The sequence below is a fragment of the Melospiza georgiana genome, chromosome 11 (assembly GCF_028018845.1).
Source record: "Melospiza georgiana isolate bMelGeo1 chromosome 11, bMelGeo1.pri, whole genome shotgun sequence".
Taxonomy (NCBI): Eukaryota; Metazoa; Chordata; class Aves; order Passeriformes; family Passerellidae; genus Melospiza; species Melospiza georgiana.
In genome coordinates this window covers 1,351,740-1,376,106 of record NC_080440.1, presented here as the reverse complement: position 1 = coordinate 1,376,106, position 24,367 = coordinate 1,351,740, and the positions used below count along the sequence as shown (strand labels likewise).

General features: G+C 50.0%; 1 protein-coding gene across 9 annotated transcripts in view; it reads left to right on the top strand.

Annotated features, from left to right (window-relative positions):
• ITPR1 (inositol 1,4,5-trisphosphate receptor type 1) overlaps nt 1-24,367 on the top strand; it is a 161,807-nt gene that overhangs the window by 107,660 nt on the left and 29,780 nt on the right. For all 9 annotated transcript variants that reach the window (XM_058032051.1, XM_058032048.1, XM_058032047.1 and 6 more), the window contains 8 exons: nt 12,088-12,268; nt 12,837-13,090; nt 17,012-17,212; nt 18,303-18,413; nt 19,680-19,775; nt 20,220-20,342; nt 21,308-21,412; nt 22,323-22,515. In XM_058032051.1, coding sequence (XP_057888034.1) covers nt 12,088-12,268; nt 12,837-13,090; nt 17,012-17,212; nt 18,303-18,413; nt 19,680-19,775; nt 20,220-20,342; nt 21,308-21,412; nt 22,323-22,515 — 1,264 coding nt within the window. The remainder of the gene's footprint in view (nt 1-12,087; nt 12,269-12,836; nt 13,091-17,011; nt 17,213-18,302; nt 18,414-19,679; nt 19,776-20,219; nt 20,343-21,307; nt 21,413-22,322; nt 22,516-24,367) is intronic.

Sequence of the window (24,367 nt, the reverse complement as noted above, 5' to 3'; positions counted from 1 at the left end):
TGGGGAAAACACCAACCACAACGCTTGACTTCTGGAGAACAGCTGCCTCCATACTGGGAATGAAAGCTAAGGTGGAGGCTTGCTCTTTAGTAAAATCATGAGTTCAGGGCTGTATCTCCCAGGGTAATTGCTGAGGGATGGGATGGCCAGGTTAAACTGGCATCCTGAGACAGGGAACTCATGTCACCAAGCTTTGCTGTCCCCACGTAGGGAGAATGGCTCACAATGCAGAGGGCCCTGGTGCAGCCCAGCTGCTCAGGAGAGCTGTGTGGGTACTTGCTAATCTGCAAAGCTGATTGGTTTTGCGCAGCAGCCTTTGGCTGTGACACAGTGAAGATTTACTGAGTGCAGCGAAGTGATGGTCTGCCCTTAGCAGGAATTCATTTTTACAAAAAACGCTGCAAGATTTGGCTGCTTGTGGAAATCAGTCTCTCTCTAATGTTCTTTGATAAGTTTTGCAGAGTGGGTAGGTAGGGCTTGGCAACCTCTGCAACCTGCAGAGTGAATTTTCTGCAGTTCTTCTGCAGTTTCCAGTAAGTGCCAGTGGAAGAGTCATCCCCAGTCTCTGGACTAATAACTGTGTTCATTTTGCATCAGATGCACTTGTCATTGGGAAAGTTGACCTAGCCAAACCAGCTTTGTCTTTATCTTCACTTAACAAAATTTTTTTTGTTATTATTACCAGCTTTTGATTGATAGTGTTCCAAACCAGTTTGTTCTGTGCTCAGTTTGAATAATTTCTACTGAACTTCAATTGCCTCTATCTACAGGCCTTTGAGGATAGGAAAGTGGTGAGGTAGGGACAGGTTATGTAAAAAAGGCTCTTTGGCAGCAAAGCCAGAAATGTGTCACCCCTGCATGGCATTTTCTTAACTCCAGGTTTTCACACGGGAAATTGATTCCGCCCGGAGTGCAGCAGAAGGTTTGTACCAACACACAGGAACTGGCACATGATGATTGTAATATGGTTAATAATGGGAGTTCCCAGGTAACTCCCATGAGCTTCAGTGGGAGAGCACATCCCCATGATGCTGGGAAGGGATAACTGCAATAGGTGTTGCTGTTTCATTAGGTGCAGGCAGGGCCAGCATTAAGGGTAGGCAAAGTAGGTGGTTGCCAACTCCAGCAGAAGAGCAAATCTCGAAACGTTCCTTATTGTAATTGGTAGGAGGGATTTTTATTGTATTGTTAAGAAAATGAATGTGGGGGAGAAGCAGGACAAGAGAAAAGGCCCCTGGTTCACCTGAGGAAGGAGGCTGGGCTGGTGGTGTGTGGCACCCTGGATCCCACGCTGCTCCGTGTTTTGCTGCAGGGGTGAATGTGAATGTGGCAAATTAGCTCTTCTGGGAAGGGCTTTGCCCGCTTCCAGCTCTCTGGGTGGAAACTTTCTGGGCTTTAGCTTCTGGAATTCACTCAGAAACACTGTCAGGTTCTTTGGGAGCAGGATGGTGGTGACCTGGCGGTGGCTGTCACTCCGGCTCAGCAGGAGCCCTGGGTTTCAGTGGGAAGCCTGCCCTCGTTTGCACAGAGACAGAAGCAGAGGTGGAACCACGGGGTCAGCACCGGACAACAAATTAACTTGACAAATGCTGCGACTCACTGAGCTGCAAATTACATCAACCCCTTTATTAATTTATATAACCCTGAGCATCCCCCTGGGGAGCGCTGGCTCAGCGCTTCTGAGCAGCCCTGGGGGTGCCCCATGCTCTGCTCCAGAGGGTGAGGGCTGAGCCTGCCCAGGTGCCAGTGCCTGGCTGCTGTGCAGGTGCTGCCTTGGGCTCACCAGGCTGTGCTGGTGCTGCCTTGGGCTCGCCAGGCTGTGCTGGTGCTGCCTTGGGCTCACCAGGCTGTCATAGTGCTGCCTTGGGCTCACCAGGCCGTGCTGGTGCTGCCTTGGGCTCCCTTCTCCAGAGCAGGGAGTGCTCTGCTGGATGCTGGTTCTCCTGGGCACTCAGAGTGCATCTCCTTGGGAAGGGATGAGCACTCAGTCCCTCCCCGCATGCATGGCAGCAGGGCCAGGCTCTCCTGTGGTACAGCCAGTGAGTGACAGTGCAGGAAATTGCTGAGGACTCGTCCTGCAACGCTCCTGTCTCATCTGCTAAATAAAAATCCCACGTGCTGTTGCTCTGCCTCACCTCCAAGAGTTTCGGCTTCCCTGGGTCGGTGGAAGTTAATGGCAAGTAAAGCCCCTTACATAACACCTCTCCTTGGAGACTCTGCTCCCTTAATTAGGGATCTTCTCAAAAGTCAGCCTGCGTGACAAATTACCCACATGCACATGTTGGTGCTTTCAGCAGGGGAAGGTAAAATGAGGTTGATGACATTGGTTGTTGCAGGCAGTGTTTAAAGTGCTGCCCCAAGGTGACACAATGCACCTCTGCCACTTGAGAGTGGGGGTGCCTCAGTTCTCTTTGTCCACTGCTGTCCCCAAGGTGGGCTGCAGTCGCGGAGGGTGAGAGCTGGCACACAAGGAAAAGGTGATTTTTTTCAGCAAGTGAGATTTTCTGCTGGCTTTAAGGCATGCGAGCAGAGTTGCTGCTCTTTGCAGAGGATGATGGTGGCATGTGCTGCACAGCTCTGTCCCCCAGAGCTGAGGATGGGATGAGGAGCAGGGGCCACCTTGGCTCAAGGCTGCGCTGATGAGAGTTGTGCCTCCATCCCAGCATGGCAGCAGTGAATCAGTGCTGTGTGCAGTGGTGGCTTGGAGCTCACTGGGGTGTGTGAGGCTCCTGGGAGATGTGACAGTGCAAAAAGCTTCAGGCTTTGGGCTGTTTGAACTTCCAGAGCTCTTTGGTTGAGAGGATCTGTGTGCCCTCCCTTGCGTGCCTGCTGGGGCTGTGCTGTCCCTGGAGCAGCTGCCATGGGCACAGAAATCTCAGCAGCCAGCTCCTCATCAGCCAGGTTTGGTAGGGAACTCTAGACTCACACAGCTCTCCCATCCAGCCTGGTCTTGCTCCATACTTGGACTCAGCTGATATTTCTCAACATTTCTCCTCATGCCTTGCCACCAGCGAGGAAACTCCACCAGAATGAATTGTGGTCTCCTTTTCTGTGCCTCCAGCTGTCCAGAGATGATTGATAGTTATTATATAATTGCAGGATTGGTGCACAAAAGGAATTGAATCCAGAGCTATGCAGCTCTTTGTGTTTCTGGCACTTGGGGGACACAGGGAATCCCAGAGCTGGGGGTACCAGCCACTGGTGCTGGTCAGCCACAGCCCTTGGGGTTGAGAGAGCAGGGACTTCCAGACAAATTTATGTCCTTGAGCTCATTGTAGCACTGGCTGTGAAGTACTGTGACCAAAATGTCCTATTTGGTTGCAGGAACACTTTGTTTCTTTTTTTATGTGGCTGCGACTGCCCAGCAAAATGGGGGGAAAACTCTGCAAAACATTGCAGGAGTACTCGTGGGGTAAGATGTTGGCTTAGTGACACAATAGTGCTTTAATTTGTGGTTTGGACTTCTAAAATCAGATTTATTTATTGCAAGATTTGCAGCAGTTATAGATAGCAGTGAGCACAGGCAGTTGTATGCAATGGCAAAGGCTGCAGAGGCAAAAATGTCTTTGGGTCACTAAACTTCTGTAAATACCACTTGAAAACTTTTGATCATTGATAAAACAAGTCTTAAATTGTCTGTTTGCTTCTAACAGACAGATTTCTGTGATAGAGGATGTGGTATCTTTTTTTACATTGTTTTAATGGTACCTGTTTAGGAAACCAGTGCACACCCAGCAATCTCTTGGCACATGTTAAACAGTCACCTGCCTGTGTCTTTCACTGTTTTTACTTGAGATAAAGTACAACATTTTAAAAAAAATCTGATTATGTCATGAACATGACATTAAAAAACCTGTTGATAAGGACCTGCATCATCAACTATGGGCGGAGATCTTGTCCTTTTCTGAAAGAGCCCTCTCCAGAAGGAAACCTTGTGCAAATCCTGACCTCCTTGGCAGTGGAGTTCCCTTCCAGAGGAGGCACAGGCCATGAGGAGCCTCTGTCCTGATGCTCTGCAGCTCCACAGCACATAAGGAGACGGGGCTGCCAAGCCTGTGGGAGCACACCCATCTTCTCCTCGTATATTTTGATGTTTTTAGCACGGTGAAGTCTCAGTGTCCCTCAGCTGTTGGGTACCACCATGTTCAAAACAGCCCAGCCCTCCTGATAATGCAGTGTGAGGAGTCCTTCCTGCAGGGGAGGTTCTGTTTTCATTCAGGGCACTGGTGTGCCCAGGTGGCACTGAGGCTGGATGAGGTGAGATGGTGACAATAGCACCTCATCTTTGCTCCTGAGCTGCAGCTCCTGCTGCTTCCTGAGGTGCGGCTGGGCCATCAGTATTCCTGGAGCAGAGCATCCTCCAGTCTTTTTTCCCAAAGAGAAGTTTCCTGCTGGATTCTGAGGTGCCCATCTGTGTGGTTGAGCAGCGTAGGTGGCAAAAAAGGAGAAGAGGCTCTAGCTCAGGGTTCAGCTGTGCCTTGGTGGCCTCGTGGTGTTCATGGCTGGGTGCCACCTCCTCTGTGGCACTCCTCTCAGCGTTCCACTGGCATCCTGGTCCTGCAGGGAGCGAGCAGGGAGGTAAATCAGGAATTCTCCCAATTCCTCTCCATGGGATCCAGGTCCAACATAAACTTTCAAGATGATCCCTAGCAGGATTAAAGTCCTCCCGGAGCAGGCAGAGGCAAAGCTATTCAGCAAAACAAGGTCATGCTGCCTTTTTTTTGGTAAGCACAGGAATCAACAAAGCGCTGTTATATAACTTCTATTTATATCCCACTTGCTCACTAGCTGCAGGCACACAAGAGTAGCTGAGAAGGGAATTTAATGAGCTCTCAGGGCTTGCTCACCTTCCAGAGCGGGTAGGAGCCAGCTTGTTTTTGAAGTGCGTCAGCAAATGAAACTGGTGGTGGGTGGGTGGTTTGGGTAGGTGGACTGACTTGTTGCTATGGTTTTCTTTAATTCCCCTGTCTCTCAAGGAGATCTTACACTTTTTTTTTTCTTTTGGGGAGTCTGCAGACTTCCTTGTTTCTCACACCTACGCAGCACTTGCTGGTTCGGTGGGGAGTGGGCTCCATGATCCTGCCATGGGATATGGGCTCCATGATTCTGCCATGGGATATGGGATCTATCTTCTTGCTGTGGGATATGGGATCCACGCTCCTGCCATGGGATATGGGGTCCGTGATTCTACCATGGGATATGGGCTCCATGATTCTGCCATGGGCTCCATGCTCCTACCATGGGATCCATGCTCCTGCCATGGCTGAGCTGAGTGACCCAGCCCTGTGTGTTCCCACAGGAATGCAGGAGGAACTCAAATCAGCAGGGCAGATCCTGAGTCTCCCAAGCTCCCAAGGCCATCTGTGAGCCCAGACCCCACAGTGCTGTTTGTGCTGTTGTTCCCCACTGTGCCTCCTCCAGTGTCACCTCATCCTTCCAAGGGCTCGTACTGGCTCTGGAAGGGTGTGAGGGAACTGTCTCTGTGTGAGGCTTGTTCTTGCTTTCTTCTGTGAGACGACTTTAAGTTGCATCAAGATTTTGGGTGTTGCAGTAGGAGAGTGTGCAGGATACAGGGGCTCTTCCCGATGTAGTTGTGCTGCTGGTCTCATTTAAAGCTGGCTGGGACTGGCAAGCATTTCCACAGGTCAGGCTCTGTACACTCATCACCCCCAAAAAACATTCTCCCATAGGTGGGCAGAACCCCCAGCAAAGAGCAGAGCTGTGCAGGGTGGAGAGTGGATGCCCGTGGCAGGGAGAGTTTGTCTTATTTGTGGAAAATAGAGCTGGGAAGTCCTCCTTCTGCTTTCAGGACAAAGTTTATTTTACAGTTTGCAAAAAAAACAGGCAATTGAGGTGTTCTGGCAGATTTTCCTTATGGGTTTATTTCAAACTGTGAAGTATGTTCAGTGTGAAATATTTCAGCTGCCATTTCCTTAAGCTATGCAAGACTAATGATATCCATCACTCATGCCCAAATTGATGGATCTCCAGCGAGCCAGGACGTACGAGAGATTGAGAGAGAGAGAGATTAGTGATATTTAAAATAAATAAATGAGGAGGGACCAAAAGCAGAGTTAGGTTGGAATTCTCTGCAGTGGAAGCCCTCGCAATATGTTTAGGCAGAATGTAGAGGGTTGGCACTTGTGCTTAATTCAGTGCTTGTGTTACTGCAGTTCCCCTTAAAATGTGGCTTGTTTGAAGTAGTCCAGCTCTAAGAAGTCGTCTGGGGGTGGCAAACTTCCTGCAGAGATGAAGTAGCACACAAGTTTTGCATTAGTTGGTGCTGGCAGCCTGGCTGGATAACCCGAGCGAGCTGAGGTCCCTGCAAGGATTTCTCTCTAGTGTTGGAATAAAATGTCCTGAGTGGAAGCCAGATCACTGAGCTTTCTCCTCCTTCTGGAGGGACTTTCCTCTCTGCAATCGCCCTGGCTCGCCAAGTTCCCGGGTATTTTCTGCTCACTGGCGTTAGGGAAGCGGGGAAGGAGGCAACAGCTAAAGCAGTTTGCTGTAATTGCTGAGGTGCTTGCTGGGGCTCTGCTTTCCCTGGTTTCTCGGTAATCAGAAGCCTGTTTTGCTGGGGAATTCTTTGGGATGCGTTGGGATGGTCTGGCAGGGCTCGGTGGCTGATGAAACATCCAGGGCAGGGTGCGGCCCCGGGAACGCTCAGAGCTCCGTGGGCTGACGGCAACCTCGGGGTGGCTCCTGCAGCCAAGGCTGCCTCAGGCCAGGCCACCCCTCCTGGCGAGGAGCACAGCTCAGCAGAGCCTGCCTAAACCCAGGCTTTGCTTAAACTGCTGGGTGCTGCTTCTCCCAGGAGCAGTCAGACAGCCCGGGCTGGAGCGAGGCTGGGGTGGAACGTCAAGGTGTTCCACGAGGAACAGCCCCGGTGTTCCATGAGGAACAACCCCGGTGTTCTATGAGGAACAGCCCCGGTGTTCTATGAGGAACAGCCCTGGTGTTCCACGAGGAACAGCCCCGGTGTTCTATGAGGAACAGCCCTGGTGTTCCATGAGAAACAATCCCAGTGTTCCATGAGGAACAGCCCCGGTGTTCCACGAGGAACAGCCCCGGTGCTCCATGAGGAACAATCCCAGTGTTCCACGAGAAACAATCCCGGTGTTCCACGAGGAACAGCCCCGGTGTTCCACGAGGAACAGCCCCGGTGTTCCATGAGAAACAATCCCAATGTTCCACGAGGAACAGCCCCGGTGTTCCATGAGGAACAGCCCCGGTGTTCCACGAGGAACAGCCCCGGTGTTCCATGAGAAACAATCCCAGTGTTCCATGAGGAACAGCCCCGGTGTTGTTCCTGTTCTTGGCTGGCAGAACTGTCCTGGCTTGGGGGCAGAGCCAGGTGACAGGGCAGGGAAAGATGTTCCCAGTAGAGGGGCAGCACACACAGCCCAAACTGGCAAGGCTTTCAGAGGCACGAGCTAGAAATCAGCTGCCTTCAGCTGCTGCCTGGTTTGGTTTTTTTCCCATTTAACAATCCTGCACTGGGCGCAAGCTCACTCATCATTAAATTTACTGTGGATTAGTTACATTTAGAGTGGATTAGTTACCTGGGTGTGTCCTCTGTACACCTTACACAAAGGTGCCAGACTGCTGTGCTGTGTGGTTTCACTCTCCACAGGACAGATGTCAGTTCTGCTGGCTAAAATCCAATTTGTTACCCACTACCGGTATGAGAGACACGTTAAGGAGCATTTGTCCCTGCCCTGTGGTTATCCTGCCTCCATAATCCCGCCCCCCTGAACTGCTGGGGAGTTAGCTGAGCTTCTTTTCCACTCATCATTAGAAATTTTGTATATTATATATGTCAAAGGTCTTAGAATTAAATGTTAATGCCAGGAAATGTGCCCATTCTTCAGTGATTTATTTTTTTTTAATGTGGCTCTACAATCCAGCTTGTTAATGATTTGCAATATTTAAGAACATGCCAAAAAATACCCACCACAGAAATTATATTAATGCTGAATAAAAAGTCAGCAAGCAAAAATGGTATTTTCAGTTTAGCACGAAACGTTAGGTAAACATTTCACAGAGTATGTAAATAGTCAGAAGGGAAGAGGAGACCAAGTTCCTGGGAATAACTACAGAAGAGACACAGACTTAAAAAAACATCAGTGACTGGAAGTTAGGGGCATAAAGAAGAGCTTAACCACATGTTTCTAACAGTTGTTAACCACTGGAACAGACCATAGAGAGATGTAGTTCATCATCTCTGACACTTGCTCAAGAAAGACAGGATTGTTTTCTCAAAAAACACACGAAACACAGAGTCAGTGGGGGAGCTTGAGGGGCTCCTGGTGCTCCAGGGTGGGCAGGGCTGTAGCAGGTCAAGGTCCTGCAATTGGAACTTGGCCTTTGGTTTTTCTTTTCCAGAGAAATCCATCTCTGGATTTGCTGCTCTTCTTTTGCCTCTTGTGCTGTGCACCAGGAGATAAAGTCATAGGTGATGGTGGGATTTACTTACTGCCCTCCTCTGGCCCAGGGGGATGCGCTGGAGGGGCAGAGGTGCAAGGGGGATGTCCTGCTGGGCGTGAGGCTTCTGGAATCCCTTGGGAACAGAGTTGGGTGATGGAGGGAAGAGGAAGTTACTCGCCGGTTTCCCGGTAGCTGGTGTTTTCAGTTGATCTGCTCTGTGCTGCTTTAGTCTGGATGTCAGCAGGAGCAGTGGTGTGGCTGCTTTGTTGATGGGTTCTCCTTCCATCCCCTTGGAACGGTGAACATCAGTGAGTGTTTCAAGGGGAAACTTCACAGTTTCAAGGGGAGGGAAGGAGAACCCAGCTCAGGCATCTCTGTGGTGCTGTACATCACTGCATCTGTGCAGGAGGTGGTTGGTTGCTCCCTCCTTAGAAATGATGGAGAGCTCTGTGGTGATGTCCTTGCTCACAGTGAGTATCTGTCCTGTCAGACACTCGTGCTGCTCATGTGGGGAGGGTCTGTGTTTCCTCCTGAGGCTGTGTAATTCATCACCATCCCATTATCCAGCCATGGCTCCTGTGCTGGGGAGGTTCCTGTGCTCTGGGGATCAGCTGGGCTTCCCTGGGTTGGGAGCACTTGCAAAGCTCTTTGCTGAGCCTGAGTCCATGGGGCAAATCTCCTGGGCTGCTGTTGCCCTGCCATGGCTCCTGTGCAGGGCTGATGGCTTAACAGACATTAGCAATGCAAGGTTGAATTAAAGTGCAGTTTCACAATGTGCGAATGCCAGAATGCTTTGGGTTGGAAGGGACCTTAAATATCATCTACTTCCAATTCCCTGCCAAGGGCAGGGACACCTTCCACTAGCCCAGAGTGCTCCAGCCTGGCCTTGGACACTTCCAGGGATCCAGGGGCAGCCACAGCTTCTCTGGGCACCCTGGGCCAGGGCCTCCCCACCCTCACAGGGAGGAATTTCTTCCCAAAATGCCATCTAACTCTGTCCTTGTGTCCCTGTGTCCTTGTCACAAATCCCTCTCCGGCCTCCGCTGCCCATGTCTCCAGTACCACATGGAGTTGTGTCTCCACCACCCCTCAGACAGCTTTTCCCTTCTGGGACAGCCAGACACAGCCCCTGCTGGCTCCTTATGGGACACAGTCCCCTCCTGCAGCAGGTTTTAGGAGCTCCCAGACCCCAGTGGGATGGTGAGTGGGCCCTCAGGGATGGCTGGTGTCAGATGCTGCAGTGCCAGGGCTATGTTTAAAGCTCTGTTCCTCAAAATCCCGCAGGAGTGTGGAGGTTGGCTGTTCCTCCACGCTTGCTCTTTCAGCAGCCCGTGGTTCCATGGTGTCTGTACACAAGCCAGGACCCCAGCAGACGGTGCTCTAAAATGGCCACTCGATTTCCGTTTTAAAAAGGGAGATTTCTCCACTTTCTGCTTGGAGGCTATATCTGTAAATAAGATTTTAGGATTTCTGTCATAATTATCACCACCCGTTACCTGCTCGAGCGCAACTTGCAAGATCACACCTCTTAAAATACAGTATCTTTGGGAGCTGGCATGTGGTTGATTCATATGTGTGAAGGTGTTAGGCATCCTGACCTAAACTGAAACAATCATTTGGTGACACCCCTTCAGTGTATGCACAGCATGCACAAAAAGCTTTACTGGAAATGCTCCTTTCATTTGGGGTTTTTTCTCTGAAGTGCAGTGGAAACTCAGTTAAAAAGCTTGAAAAGACGACAAAAATCAAGTCTGTCAGCAAGAAATAATTACTCTCATAAAAGCTATTTCTTTGGTGTGGTTCATTAGAAAAAGGCTTTCCTTCAGCACAGCTTCATCACAGGGAAATTCCTCCTGTCTGGGCTCTGCAGATGTGACAGTCAGGTCATGGCCATCACTTCCTGACAGCCAAATTTTTCAGAGTGTTTGGGCTTTTGAGAGCCTGTGGTTTCTGCTGGTCTATCTGTAAATTATTGTTGTTGTTATTATTGTAATCTTTGTAGAGTGAAATTTAGAAGATGCTCCTTGGAGACAAACTCTTCCTCTCTCTGTCCTTGCAGGCACCAAGTCACAGAGTTAGTTCAGGCTTGGCTGCCTCAACCCCCAGTTTTTGAGGGGTTGTTGGTCAGCCTCACCCCCTTCACAGGGAAGGATTTCTTGAATATACCTCATCTAAGTCAGCCCTCATTCAGTTTAAAGCTATGGGAAAACATTGTGAGAAAACATTCAAATTGTTGATACAAACTCTTGGATTGGATGTTTTATTTTTACTGTACCGATGCTAATAACTGAACTGGGCACCCAGATCACCCTGGGCCCATCACAGGCCCAGCAGTGTTTGGGCTGAGGGCACAGAGTCCTGCAGGGCTCTCTGGTGGGTGTCAGGAGGGGGTACTGCTGTGACTGGGTTTGGGCTGTCTGTCCTGGGTTATTCTCCTTGCCCTCCTCTCTGTTCATCACCAGAAATAAACACAATCTTCAGAGTTTACCTGAGGTGCTAAGGGCAGGTGGGAGGTGTTGCAGTGGTGGGAGGGATATCTCCTGAATATTGACCACGTTCTTTAAATAGCCACGCTGCTGCTCAGGCTGTAATCAAAGGCACAGCTCTGGGAGTGTTCAAAGTCACTCCGTGTGTTCTCCGTGCAGCTGCTGCAGTGATCAAAGGCAGCAGCAGCCACGGCCCCGTGTGCTCCACAGCAGAGCGGGCAGGATATATTGCTGTTCCCATTTTAATTTGTTTTTTCAATAAATCAGCCTTCATTCCTATTCATCATGTAAAGCTGTTGGATGGCGAGCTGCTGCAGAATGCTAACTAATTTCATAATGCTCTGCATAAGGTGACCCACTTACAAGTTCATCCTTCAGTCGTGTTTAAGCTCTGGTCCTGATTTATGTAACAGCATATTGGTTTCATCAAGAGTTGTCTGATCACTCACTGTGTTGGCTCCTTCTTGACCTGTGCATGATTTGTATTCTCCTCAATTTTAGGGAGAACTTTCTGTCTCTGTGCACATATGTGCAGAAGAAGAGTAATAAACCTTCTTAAAAGTAGTCAGTGCTTTGAGTTTTTCTGTCACTTAAAGATATATTGGAGTGGGAACTACAAGGAGTTTTAAGGAGCCTGCTGCAGGCAGGGCAGGGGAAGCTCAGCACGAGACGTCCCTCGCAGCATCGTCCTGTTTGTACATTTTTGGTCTGTGATTAACATTGGCTTTTGCCTGTTGTGAGTCACAGTCCCTTGGATTTGAGGGTGGGAGGGCAAGACAGTTCTTCTTCTATATTTTGCCCATACCCTTTTGTTTCTCCACTGATAATCAAATTATAGGGAATTCCCTTCTCCTTACCTTAATTCCTGGCACTTACCTTATCTCTCTTGTTGAGAGTGAGGTGTGCTGCCCAGTTGTATCAGGTTGGTGTTATTTATTGTCCTCACTTCTCTTTAAACCTGCATTTGAAGTTGTTAATGAGGGACTTACTTAAGAAAGCTGAGACACTGGAGCTGCCTCACAATAAACTCCAAGTTTCCATTGCTGTGAGTTGCAGCTTCCTGACAGCTAATGGAGCTCCCAGTCCTGCAGGATAGCACACAGTGCAGAAAGGTGGAATTGTCTGGATTCAGGCTGTGTGTGGAGCTACAGATGCTGTTCCTTTTCTCTTGTAGCATTCCTTCTTCTGCCGACTGACGGAAGATAAGAAATCTGAGAAGTTCTTCAAGGTCTTTTATGACCGCATGAAAGTGGCACAGCAAGAAATCAAGGCAACTGTCACAGTCAACACCAGTGACTTAGGAAACAAAAAGAAAGATGAAGACTCGGACAGAGATGTCCCCAACAGGAAAAGAGGTAATCCCCAGTCATTCCCCTTCTGAACTGACAGGGAGTGTGTTTTGAAGTAATTTCAGTTGATGCAATAATGCTCTGATCTCTGATCCCACAGAGCAAAGTTCAGAGATCAGTGGTGCCCTGGCTCAGGATTTCAAGAGCTTCATCCCCTCTTCATCCATTTGTGAGGTTGTGCTATTGAATGAGGAAAGCTGAGCTGAGACTCTGCTGCCTTGTCTTGTGACAAGTTACCCGAATGTGATCTGTAGGAACAACCCCGGGCTGTGGGTTGTGGTCAGTGCCTTCGCTAACAATAAGTGAAGAAACCCTAATTTTGTTCCGAAGCAGGTCCTTTTACCATAACTCCTGCCCGTGCTAGATGTGTGTGCCCTAACCAATTAATCCCCAGATGTGTAACCCTGCTGCGGTTGGTGTACGAGGTGCAGAGTGTGGCACGAGCCCCTCACCTACACTAAATGTACTCACCAGGAGCTGCTGCTCATCAGCCGGGCCTGTGGGTGAAGCTGCCAGGGGACAGGTTTCCACACAGCTTCCCTGAGGAGGATGTGTGCTGGCTGGTGTGTTGCAGTGAGGGAGCCCATGACCCAGATCACCGAGGAGGTGCGGGACCAGCTGCTGGAGGCGTCGGCGGCCACGCGCAAGGCGTACAACACCTACCGGAGAGAGGCCGACCCCGAGGAGCACTACTCGGCCGGGGAGGGCGCCCAGGCTGCAGCAGACAAGAGCAAAGATGAGCTGGAGATGAGCGCTGTCATCTCCATCATGCAGCCCATCCTGCGCTTCCTGCAGCTGCTCTGTGAGAACCACAACCGGGACCTGCAGGTACCGCCCGGCTCTGGGCACCTGTGCTCAGGGTGCACTCGCTGCTGCCACAGCATTATCCCTAACCCCAGGCCTTTTTAAATGGATTATGTGACCAATTATTCTCTTTGGTCTTGATGCTAATCCAAAAAAAATGTACTTGTAACTTGCTGGGCTGATACGAGCAAATCCAGTTATCCAGCGGTCTTTGAAAGGTGCATACATTAAAGGTGGTGGGATCAACACTTGTTGGGATTTTAAAAAGTATATGTTGAAATCAGGCAGGTGTTGTACTGTGAAGTTACTGATTTGTTTTTGAGAGGGGAGAGAAAGAAAAGAAAAAATCATGTAGGAAAATGAAGAGGACATTGGGACTTTGGTTCCAGCAGCCTTCAAGATTAACTTTCCGGTAAGCAGGTTCTCCTGGATTTTCTTGGATCTGTTCTTGTGCCTTGCTAGAGTTGAACACATGGTGAAGATGTCAGGAAAGCCTCAGCTGGAGGTGAATCTGCTGAGGGACATGAAGGGCAACGAGAAGGATTTCTGGGTTGTATCCACACAGGAGGAGATAGGCAGAGATGGGTTTGCTGTGGGATGGGGACAGACCCTGGTGACAGGGGACATGGAGAAGGTCAGGGAGCTCAGTGCCACCTTCAGTTTGCCCCTTACTGGTAGGACTGGCCTTCACCAGCCCTACGTCCCTGACACCCTGGTGAGGCCTGGAGCAAGGGAGTCTTACCCTTGGTGGAAAATTGGGATGGGAAACATCTAAACAAGCTGGATGTGCACCTGAACAAGCTGGATGCCCCTGGCTCCGTGTGGAATTCTGGCTCCAGTCCTGGGTTCTGAGTCCAGCAGGGAGTCTCAGAGGTGACCACGGGACTGGAGCATCTGATGGGCAAGGAGAGGCAGGAGGAGCTGGGAGAGGTCAGGCTGCAGAGGAGCTCAGGATCCTCTCCCCATGTGTGCAAACATCTGATGGGGGATGTGGAGAGGACGGGCCAGGCTCTGCTCCAGCTGCCTCGTGACAGGGGTTGGAGCTGGCAGTGTCCAAAGGTCCTGGCAGCCTCGGTGTCCTGTGCTGCCCTGGGACGTTTTTGTAGAATTCAGGGAGCCCAGAGCAGGTTCCCCCTCACAATGGGGCTCTAATTCAGATGATTTTTGTTCGGTGCTGCCGGGCTGGGATGGAGGAGCTGGTGAGGCGCTGTACAATGTGCTAAATGCCCTGAGAAAGAGCAATAATTGCCTTGATTGCCCATTGTTCCGCGGCCGGCAGGAGCGTGGGACCCTGCGAGCGCTTTGCAGCGCTGCCAAGTCGCTTCCTCTGAGCGGGACTGCCCCGGCAGGGCAGCAGTGGCATCCCAGCTGCACGGAGCCCTTCTGGGAGCATCTCCGAGCGCCCAGGTTGCCTCCATCCGTCAGCCTTTTCTGGTTCTGAAGGACAGGAGCCCTGTGTGTGTTTTGTCAGAGGATGCTCGTGCCGCTCTGTGGCGCGGCTCCAAACCGCACGGGCAGGATCCGCTGCTGCCTTGGGCCAGCACCCGCAGCTATAGGAGCGCTCTTGGACCCCAGCCAGGGCAGAACTTGGCCCGAGCAATCCCATTTCCCAAACAGCAGGTAGCTGTAGTCAGCTCTGAGAGAAAAAGGGATTTCTTCTTGTAGCAACAACAAAGAAAAAAAGGTAGAGCGGCTTTTCCAGTGTAATCCTCTTTCTGCCTGCCTGCCTCGAGGTTTGTCCTTCTCCCTCAGCCCCAAAGGGAAGGCACAAGTGTCTGATCCTCCGGAATCTTGGTGTCTGCAGCTGGTGCGTGTAACTGAGCTCCCTGCAGTCGTGCCAGAGGACTCGCTGCCTAAAGGTCCCAGGGAAGGGCTCTCCAGGAATTGCACATTACATTTGAATGAGAGAGTTGGGATCAGCTGCCTGGTGCAGGTGTGTGCTGGGCACCCCCAGCCTTTCCAGGCCGATGGGCAAACGCAGGGCAGTGCCAGTCCTGCTGGAGGAGCTGCTGTGCTGAGGAGGAGGAGGAGGATGAGGTCTCTGGGTGCTTGGGCAGCTGCAGTGCCGTGCCCTCTGCATCAGGCAGCCCTTCCCTTCCCTTCCCTTCCCAGTATAGACCCAGTTTGCTCCATGTGGATGCTGTTCCACGGGGCTGGAGGAGCTGCAGTGCCCTCCCCAATGAATGCAAGGGCTGCGATGAGCAGTGGGTGCTTCCCAGGTGTTCTGGCTGGATCCTCTGGATCCAGGAGGAGCTGGAGGAGCTGCAGTGCCCTCCCCAATGAAGGCAAGGGCTGGGATGAGCAGTGGGTGCTTCCCAGGTGTTCTGGCTGGATCCTCTGGATCCAGGAGGAGCTGGAGGAGCTGCAGTGCCCTCCCCAATGAATGCAAGGGCTGGGATGAGTAGTGGGGGCTTCCCAGGTGTTCTGGCTGGCTCTGCCGTGGCTGCTGCTCCTGCACACCCCGGCTCATTCCCACAGGGAGCGGTGGGCTGGCGCACTCAGCACTGCAGAGCTGTGTTCCCACCCTGAGCTGCTCTGGGGGACTGAAAACGAGGAGTTCACTCTGTCCTGGCTGAGACAGCAGCAGGTGCTCCCTGGGGCAGTTTCTCACAGTGCACCAGGGGTTTATTTTCTACAATTTTTTCCTTCCCCTTGTTTCAGCCTAGCAACGTCTCGTGCCTCATTCCTCTTCTCTCCTTGCTGACTGTGGGTCAAGCAGCTCAGGTACAGGCTTAGCTGCAATCAGAATAAATGCCGTGCTGCAGCCAGGGAGCATTTTTCCCTCCTCACTTTGGGTATTATCCTTTCATTTTCCCTTTTTTCCTGGAGGGAAGGCACGAGCTCCAATTTCTGTAGGATCAACCTTTTTTGCATTCTGACAAGTTAATCAGAAGTCAGGATACTAAATGAGCAATCAGCTGAAATGTGCTGAATCACTGTCACCTTTAGTCTGCATTCATAGACAGCGTTTTCCTTTTTTAGCTTCGCCTTCCATTGAATCTGCAATTTCTCTCTCTGTTTGCCTTAAAAGACTCATTAGTCTGACTCAGGCAGAGACAGCCAGGGACAGTGCTGCTCTCTGGGCTGGCAGGAAAGACCCTGCTGCTTCCATACTCCATGGCTCCTGTTCCTCTGAGGGCTTTTTCACCCTGGAGTTGCTGTTACCTGCTAGAATTAAGCTAAATAAGAGTTTTCCTGCTGAAACTTGAAGGAAAAGCAAGTGGTAGTGGCTGCTAATCTTTGCAGCACTGCTGGGAATGCAGTGGCAAACAGCATCTGAATCACTGGGAGATTGGTTTTCATTAGTTGTCCTTCAGTTTGGGGCGGGTTTGGTGCTTTTCTTCATTTGGAATACAGGAGAAATAACAGCAGAAAGCTGTTAAATCCACAGTGGCAAATCTGGCTTTTCATTAGAGGAGCTGCTGCCAGTCAGCAGCTTCAAGCAGGAATCACAATAATTACATGGAAAGAAATGCAGTGGAGAGAATTCCACCTTAAGGCACCTTCCTTCCATGTGTGCACTCAGGTCCCTCTGTGCAGGTGGAGCTGCTGTGAGGCCCCAGCCAGGGACTCCAGAGAGGTCTGGGGGAAGGAGGGAGCCTGCAGTGATGCTCAGGGAAGTGCAGCAGGTGGGATGAGGCTTCCAGGCTGCAGAGAGCTTCCCAGAGTGCCAGTTCTGTGCTGGGTGTGTCAGGCTCTAATGCATCTCTCTGTTTAGGGGATGCACTCTGTTCTCTGCTGTGCAGCATGAGCCCAGCAAGCTGCTCAGGAGAGCAGCACGTTGCAAATGAGCCCTGGAAAGAGGCTAAAACTGCTTGTACAGTGAGCCAGAGCAACCCACCATGCAGTGGAGTTGGGGATGGATGAACCTAATAAATACTATCAGCTAAACAGCACTTTGCATGGTTCTTCTCCTTCCTCATGGCTTTGACACTCTCCCCACAGAATTTCCTACGCTGCCAGAACAACAAGACCAACTACAACCTGGTGTGTGAGACACTGCAGTTCCTGGACTGCATCTGTGGGAGCACAACCGGGGGACTTGGGCTGCTGGGTCTGTACATCAATGAGAAGAACGTGGCACTGATCAACCAGACGCTGGAAAGTCTGACTGAGTACTGCCAGGGGCCCTGCCACGAGAACCAGGTAATGAACCCAGAGCTGGGAAATGCATCCCCCTTCTCCCTGGGGCCCAGCTCTGCTGGCCTGCTGCTGTCTCACAACACTGACCACTTTATTTCCCCCCCCCCGGGCTGGAGGATTTTTTTTGTTTATAAACTCTTCATCATCAACTTGTCTTTCTCAGGGCCCCCTCTGAGGAGTTGAAGCACTCAGAGCAGTAGAATTATTTCTGCTTTGCTAAGATCTGTTTCATTAGACTGGACAGGGAGAGTGGGCAATTGCTGTACTTCATATTATCCCAGAATGGGTTGGATTGGGAGGACCTTAAAGCCCACCCAGTGCCACCCTGCCATGACAGGGACCCCTCCCACTGTCCCAGGGTGTCCCAGCCCCAGTGTCCAGCCTGGCCTTGGGCACTGCCAGGGATCCAGGGGCACCACAGCTGCTCTGGGCACCTGTGCCAGTTTCTGATTATTCTCTCCATTTCCTTATTAATTGAACCATAATATTGTCCTGAAAGACTGGGCTGTGGCTTTTCTGCCTTTGTCTCTCCTCATGTGTGAGGCTGTGCATGCCAGGGAGAATGGTCAGTGTCCCTCTGCTCTCCACCAGGTGGAATAAAACCCATCAGGTGTTCTGAGGACAGAACAGGAATGTCTCTCTGGATTTTGAAGCCAGCAAGCTGCTGTTTGTACATTTTAGGTACAGACCATTCCGAGAGCAGGGCTGAAGGGTAGGCAGGAGGTTATGGAAATTCCCTTTCTTTGTGTAGACAGCTCTGAAGTAGGTGTTGATTGGCACGTTCATAATAAAGAAAACTCTCCCTAATCTCAGTAAAGCACTGTTCCTCCAGCCTGCAGCTTTGGCATGGAAATGCTTCATTTATCAGCTGTGGTCCTCCTGCTTCCTGAGCCCGGGGGCTCCAGCAGGACTATGGCTGAGGAGAGGAAAAGCTTGGAACAAAATGCCTTCAATCTTTTGTTGTTGCCCTGCCCGGAGCCCGGGCAGCCCACGAGGTGATGACAGAGGGGACGGTGCTGCTCTGAGGGTCACCAGCCCGGGCGTGTGTGTAGTGCAGGCAATTAGTGAAGGCTGATGACTTTTCTTTGGACAGAACTGCATTGCTACCCACGAGTCCAACGGCATCGACATCATCACAGCATTAATTCTCAATGACATCAACCCTCTGGGAAAGAAGAGGATGGACCTCGTGTTGGAGCTGAAGGCAAGTGAATGCTCTGTGTGAGGCACATTAACAGTGGGATAAAATGTGATTTCACTGTTAAAATGATGTGGGTGTTTGTTATATCCCAATATTCACAAGTGCACAAAAATGATACACATCAGTGAGCTGCAGGCAGTGCCCAAAGATTGTTTGTCACAGGTATTTCATCTTTTAAATGATGACATGGAGCCACCAGTTCTCAGATGGGGGATGCAGGCAGTCGGAATATGCTGAGGAATCCTAAAATCACTTCCTGTAAAAAATCTAAAGCTGATGAAAACTCTTCTGTTGCTGCTGAGCTTTTACGTGGACAGTGGAAGTGAAATTTCTCATGTTGCAACTGCTTTCCCAACACTTTATTGGTGTTGTTTAATAGGTTGACATTAAATCAACAATTCTTTATGGCTGTCCATATTAATGCTGAAATAATTAGCCCTGCTGCTGGTTTCAAAACGCAAAAACACTGGGGCAGGTTCCCCTCTAGCAACAGCAGTCCCAGAGCACTCTTGCTTCAGCCTGTGCTTGAGAAATATTTCCTTTCTGACTTATTGCCCTGCCTGACACTGCAGTGTCTCCTTGTTTTCCGTTGCCGACTCACACCATTATTATGGGTAATGTGGGTTTTTTATTATTGTAAATAAAAAATGCTTTTAGACTCGATTAGCGTTATACTTCAAAATTAAATACTTTTATTGGGTTTTATTGTCAGGCATGATGGATTTTAATCTTAATTGTTCGTATTAAAGTAGTCTGGTGCCTTGTGGTAGTTTCCCATTTCCTCCCTGTGTTCCTTGGCGTGAGCAGACTGCAGAGTGATTTCAGTTAAAAGCAGCAAAGCACATCTGTGTCTTCAGCCCTGGCTGTCCCTTGATTTAATCAGCAGCATCTTCAGCCGAGCTGAGCTGCACCATTTGGGAGCTCAGAGCTTGTGGTGATGCTGCAGCATCCTCAAATCAAAACAAAACAATACGAGCATGAAAACAGCAGCATTTTTAGAAATTTAAACCTTGGCTGGGGTTAATTTGATGTCTTTCAGTGAGTAGGATTGGGGGAACAAACTGCTAAAATTACCTGTTAAGTTGTGTAGGTCAATAAGAGAGGAGAGGGATGGTGAGGTGAGGCTGTGGGAGCCCTGGCACACTGTGCCTGCAGTGGCTGCTCCTGCGGGACCCTGCAGCCCTCTGGCAGCACAGTGGTGCCACTCAGGCTGGGTACCCTCATGCTGTGGCTCCTGGCAGTGACTGCATTGCTTTTCCCTGCCCTCAGAACAACGCCTCCAAGCTGCTCCTGGCCATCATGGAGAGCAGGCACGACAGTGAGAATGCAGAGAGGATCCTCTACAACATGAGGCCCAAGGAGCTGGTGAGTCCCGGGACCCCTCCCCAGCTCCTGGCTCTTCATTTGCACGGGAGACAGAGAAGTGACAGTCCCTTGTGGCCGCAGAGCTGTCCAGTGAGCCCGGCAGGGCTTTGGGGCTGGTTCGTGCGTGAGCTGGTGAAACACAAGCAGGAGATCCAAAGCACAGCCCGAGCACCATTGACTCATCCCAGTGCTCGGGGCTGTGTTGGGGCTCAGAACATGATGCAGGTGCAGAGAGGGTGGCCTGGAACGTGTCACCTTCAGGGAAATGTGAGGTTCAGTTCCTAAGCCAGTGAGCTGGGCTGAGGCTGAGTTCAGTTTATGCTGCCCTGTCCACTGAGCTCCCTTTGGGTGTCCCTGCTCTGCTCCATTCCCTTCTGTGGGAGCGCTGCCCTCAGCAGCTTCCACCCTTTGCCTGAGCCTCCTCTCCTTGCCTGTCTCCTCCAGGTGGAAGTGATCAAGAAGGCCTATCTGCAGGGAGAGGTGGAGTTTGAGGATGGAGAGAACGGGGAGGATGTGGCTGCATCCCCGAGGAACGTGGGACACAACATTTACATCCTGGCCCATCAGGTAGAGTTCCACCACAAACCCCAAGCTGGGAAAAGCCACTCTGCTTTTCCCTGCAACTGTTTTCATGGCTCATCACTGAGGCAGACTCACTGCACATTCTCCTGTTATCACAGCAAACCCTAATTTTAATTAGAAACAAAAATAGTGTAATACAAGAAAATGTTGGGAATTTTCTTTTATCGTGGGAAGCAGGCAGGCTCTGGACTGAGCTCCTGAGGACACGTGGCTCAATTCTTGGCAGCACTGAGCAGCAGTGTATTATTTTTCAGCTGGATCAAAGGTTACTTTATACTCCCAAAGAAATTCTACTCACAGATCAATTAAAGTGTAATCAGAAATCTCGGTCCTTGCCACATTCTCTCTCTGCTGGAGCCAAGCAGAGCCATTGTATTGATACAATGTGTTTGAAAGGCAAAAAACCAAAGGGGAGAAAACTGTATCTGCTTAATGTATTGGTGCTACATCTCTCCCTGCATTAGAGACTTCTTGTTCCTCCAGCATCTGAGCAGACAGACCCTCTCTGTGCTGCAGGATGAATTTGGAGCATCCAGCAGCATTTTGGAGCAGTGCTCTGTACATCTGCTGCTCAGTCGATGCAGATTTTCTCTTTGTCCCTGCCTGCATCTTTGGGTGAGGAGCACACCTTTGAGTTGGGGTGATGTAGAAGGACAGAGTGAATGTGAATTTCTGTGTGATCAGGAAGATTCCAGGCAAAGGGTGGGAGAGGATGGGGAAAAGAGGAGTACAACACTGGCATTAAAGAAATACATATTTGAATCATTCTGACTCGCTCCCAAAATAGAGCTGCAGGGTGTCTGGTTGGAACAGAACAAGCCTTCTGTCAACTTTGCCCTTTCCTAGCAGCTGACTGCGTACTATTTCTTTTTTTATGCCAAAAATCAGGAATTTAATATCACAGAGAGACATCTGGTGTCTCCCACTCCCTGTGCATTCCTTTATTTTAGTTGGCTCGTCACAACAAAGAGCTGCAGAACATGCTGAAGCCGGGGGGTCAGATCGAGGGGGACGAGGCGCTGGAGTTCTACGCCAAGCACACGGCACAGATCGAGGTAGGGAACCCCAGGGCTGAGCCACAGGGAGGGCAGCCCCGGGACACTGTTCATGTGCTCTGCCTGCCTCTGTGTGTGTGTGGACTGTTGTCTGTGCTGGAGAACACGCAGGGAGAGTTATTTATTTAATTCCCTGGCAGTGGCAGCTATTCCTGAGCTGTCATGTGTGGGCTCGGGGATGGAGCTGAGCAGAGCTCTCTTGGCAGCAGCAAGTGTGGCTTCGCTTCTGTTACATTTTGGCCGGTGCTGTTGCTGAATCCAGAAAGTTTGTGATAGCTTTTTGCCACTCTTCCTGGATTCAAATGACAGTTTGGCCTCGTGTGCCATCTAAGAGCTCTATAAAAGTAAAATGTTCACAGATACAGAGATTTCCTGGAGGAGCTGGGGCTGCCCTGTCCCTGGAAGTGTCCCAGGCCAGGTTGGACAGGGCTTGGAGCAGCCTGGGACACTGGAAGGTGTCCTTGCCCATGGCAGGGGTGGCACTGGATGTGCTTTAACGTCCTTCCAACCCAAACCAGTCCATGGGGTTCTGTGACTTCCCAAAATTCTGGAGTAAGCAATACAGATATAACTGTTATTCCTTGTACTTGCCCAAATTTGGCTCAAATTTGCCAACATTCTTGAATGGGGCCACCATATTGCTCTGAACTCCATCCCAGCTTTGATGTGGGATTCTCTGGGCTCCTTGGAAATCCCAGCTAAGACCAGTACTGCCAGGATAAGACCACAGCATAAAAATTACAGTTCTGGAGCTAAACATACACCTGCTCTGAAAGGTAAATTAAATGCAATCTGTGTCAAGCTGCTGTTCCTTGGAAATGTGTCCGTAGCTGGTTTGAAAGGGGGAGCAAAACAGGCAGAAAACCAAGAGGTAAGAGCGTTCAGGAGGACTGACGAGGCTGCTGTGCAGATTGTCAGGTCGGACCGCACCATGGAGCAGATCGTGTTCCCCGTGCCCAGCATCTGCGAGTTCCTCACCAAGGAGTCCAAGCTGCGCATCTACTACACCACTGAGAGGGACGAGCAGGGCAGCAAGATCAACGACTTCTTCCTCAAGTCTGAGGACCTCTTCAACGAGATGAACTGGCAGAAGAAACTGCGAGGTGGGTCAGTGCTGCTCCACGTGGGCCGGAGCGCTGAGGTTTGGTTCCAGTAGAGAGAGAAGCCATAAAACATCCCCTGAAATCTTTCCAGTTTTTGGAAGATGCAGCCTCCTTCTTATCCCAGTTTCCTGGCTGCATTTCCCGTCTCTCTTTCCCCATTAACTAAAAGACTTAAAAAATACAAACTCCTCAATACACCTGATACTGAAAATTTCCCTCTAATGTGTAATATAGCCCTCCCTTTTAATTTTAAACTCTTAAATTCTGTGAGAATTGCTCTTCCCCATTGTTCCTTTCATCTTTCAATGTCTAATTTTGTTTATCAGCAAACCGAAAGTTTGTCAAAGCAAATCTCTTTTTCCATTCATCAATCGGTAAAATACTTCCCATTATTTCTTTTGTCTCCCGGTACTAGTTTTATCTACCAGCAAATGCACAACTTGTTTGTTAAAACAAGTTCAGGATTCAGGGAGGACTCAGCTGAGGAGAGCAGTGCTGGATGCAGGGGGGAGTAAGGCTGGGGAATGCAGCAAGGTTGGACATTGTGAAGGTTGGATTGTAAAGGTCTTTTCCAACCGTAAAGATTCTGTGGAGTTATGGCATCTGTAGGGATGCAGATGTTCAAGAACAAGTTAAAGATGGATTTCTGAATAATTGTAAAGTAGAATTCATCCTTTTTTGGCAGGTAGACTGGCTGACAGGTTGACAAGTCCCTTCCATCCCTGTGATGCTAAAATGTCTGAACACAGGTGCTCTCAAGCACTGATTTTCCCTCAGCTGGGAAATCCCTCAGAATTATATTTTAATTCACAGAGTGCCACCACGTCCCCCAGTAAACCTTTTAGTTCATTTGCTGAATATTTTTGTTGTTGTTCAGCTGAAGGCTGCATGCTGCAGAATGCTCAGTGGGCAGTGCTGGCAATGACCAGCAGGGACCCTGTGAGATGTGAGATGAGGCAGATCCTTCCTGCTGGGCTCAGGGTCTCCATCTGGGAGCACTGAGAGAGAGAGAGCTGCTCCCTGCCCTGCACCAGCTCCCCAGGACTGCTCTGGAACCCCCTCGTGGGGCAGGTGTGGGACTGCTTCCAGAAATCTGAGAGCTCTGCAAGAAACCTGGGAGTGTGACATCCCAAACAAATTGCAGCTTCAGCAGCATCCATATATTCTGTTGGATTTTGTTGTTTGAGTCACTTTGTCTTTGAGGCTGTCTCCCAGCAAGCTGTGAAGGCATCCGTCATTAACAACAGGCCACAAATTAGCCAGGATCCACCTGCAGAACTGGAGAATATTTCTTTTTTTATTTTTCCTTTAAAAGACTTGGATCATTTATTCTGTCTCTAATATCCAGGCCTTGCCTGTCCTCTGATTTTTTGCATTTGTGGAGTTGTTTCTCACATTTTCAGTAGTTTATATTGGAGCTGTGACCTCTGGCAGCACTGTGTGTGCTCACATGATGCCAGCTAGAGTCTGTTCAACCCTCAAAAAGACTTCTAAAATAAAGATCCATGTACTTCTCCCTTCAGCTCATGGTGCTGGCCCATAATCTGAGCTCCAGAAGTCTCTTAATTGTTAATTAAGAATGGAAATGAGCTGCCAAAGCCAGGCGGAAGCACCGCACAGAGAGTCAGTGTCCATCACCAAGGGAAGGTTTAAAGTTAAACCTGGACCTTTATAATCACCCTTATATAATCCCATTTAAATTAATTAAACCTGGTTACACATTCTTCCAGTTAGAAGGAAATTGAGAACATTGAGATATTGTGGAATTCTTTACCCTCTGTTAGCTGGGGGTGTTAGAGGAGGGGATTTTCTGGAGAGAACTGGTAGCTCCTGCAAGGCTCAGAACTGCTGC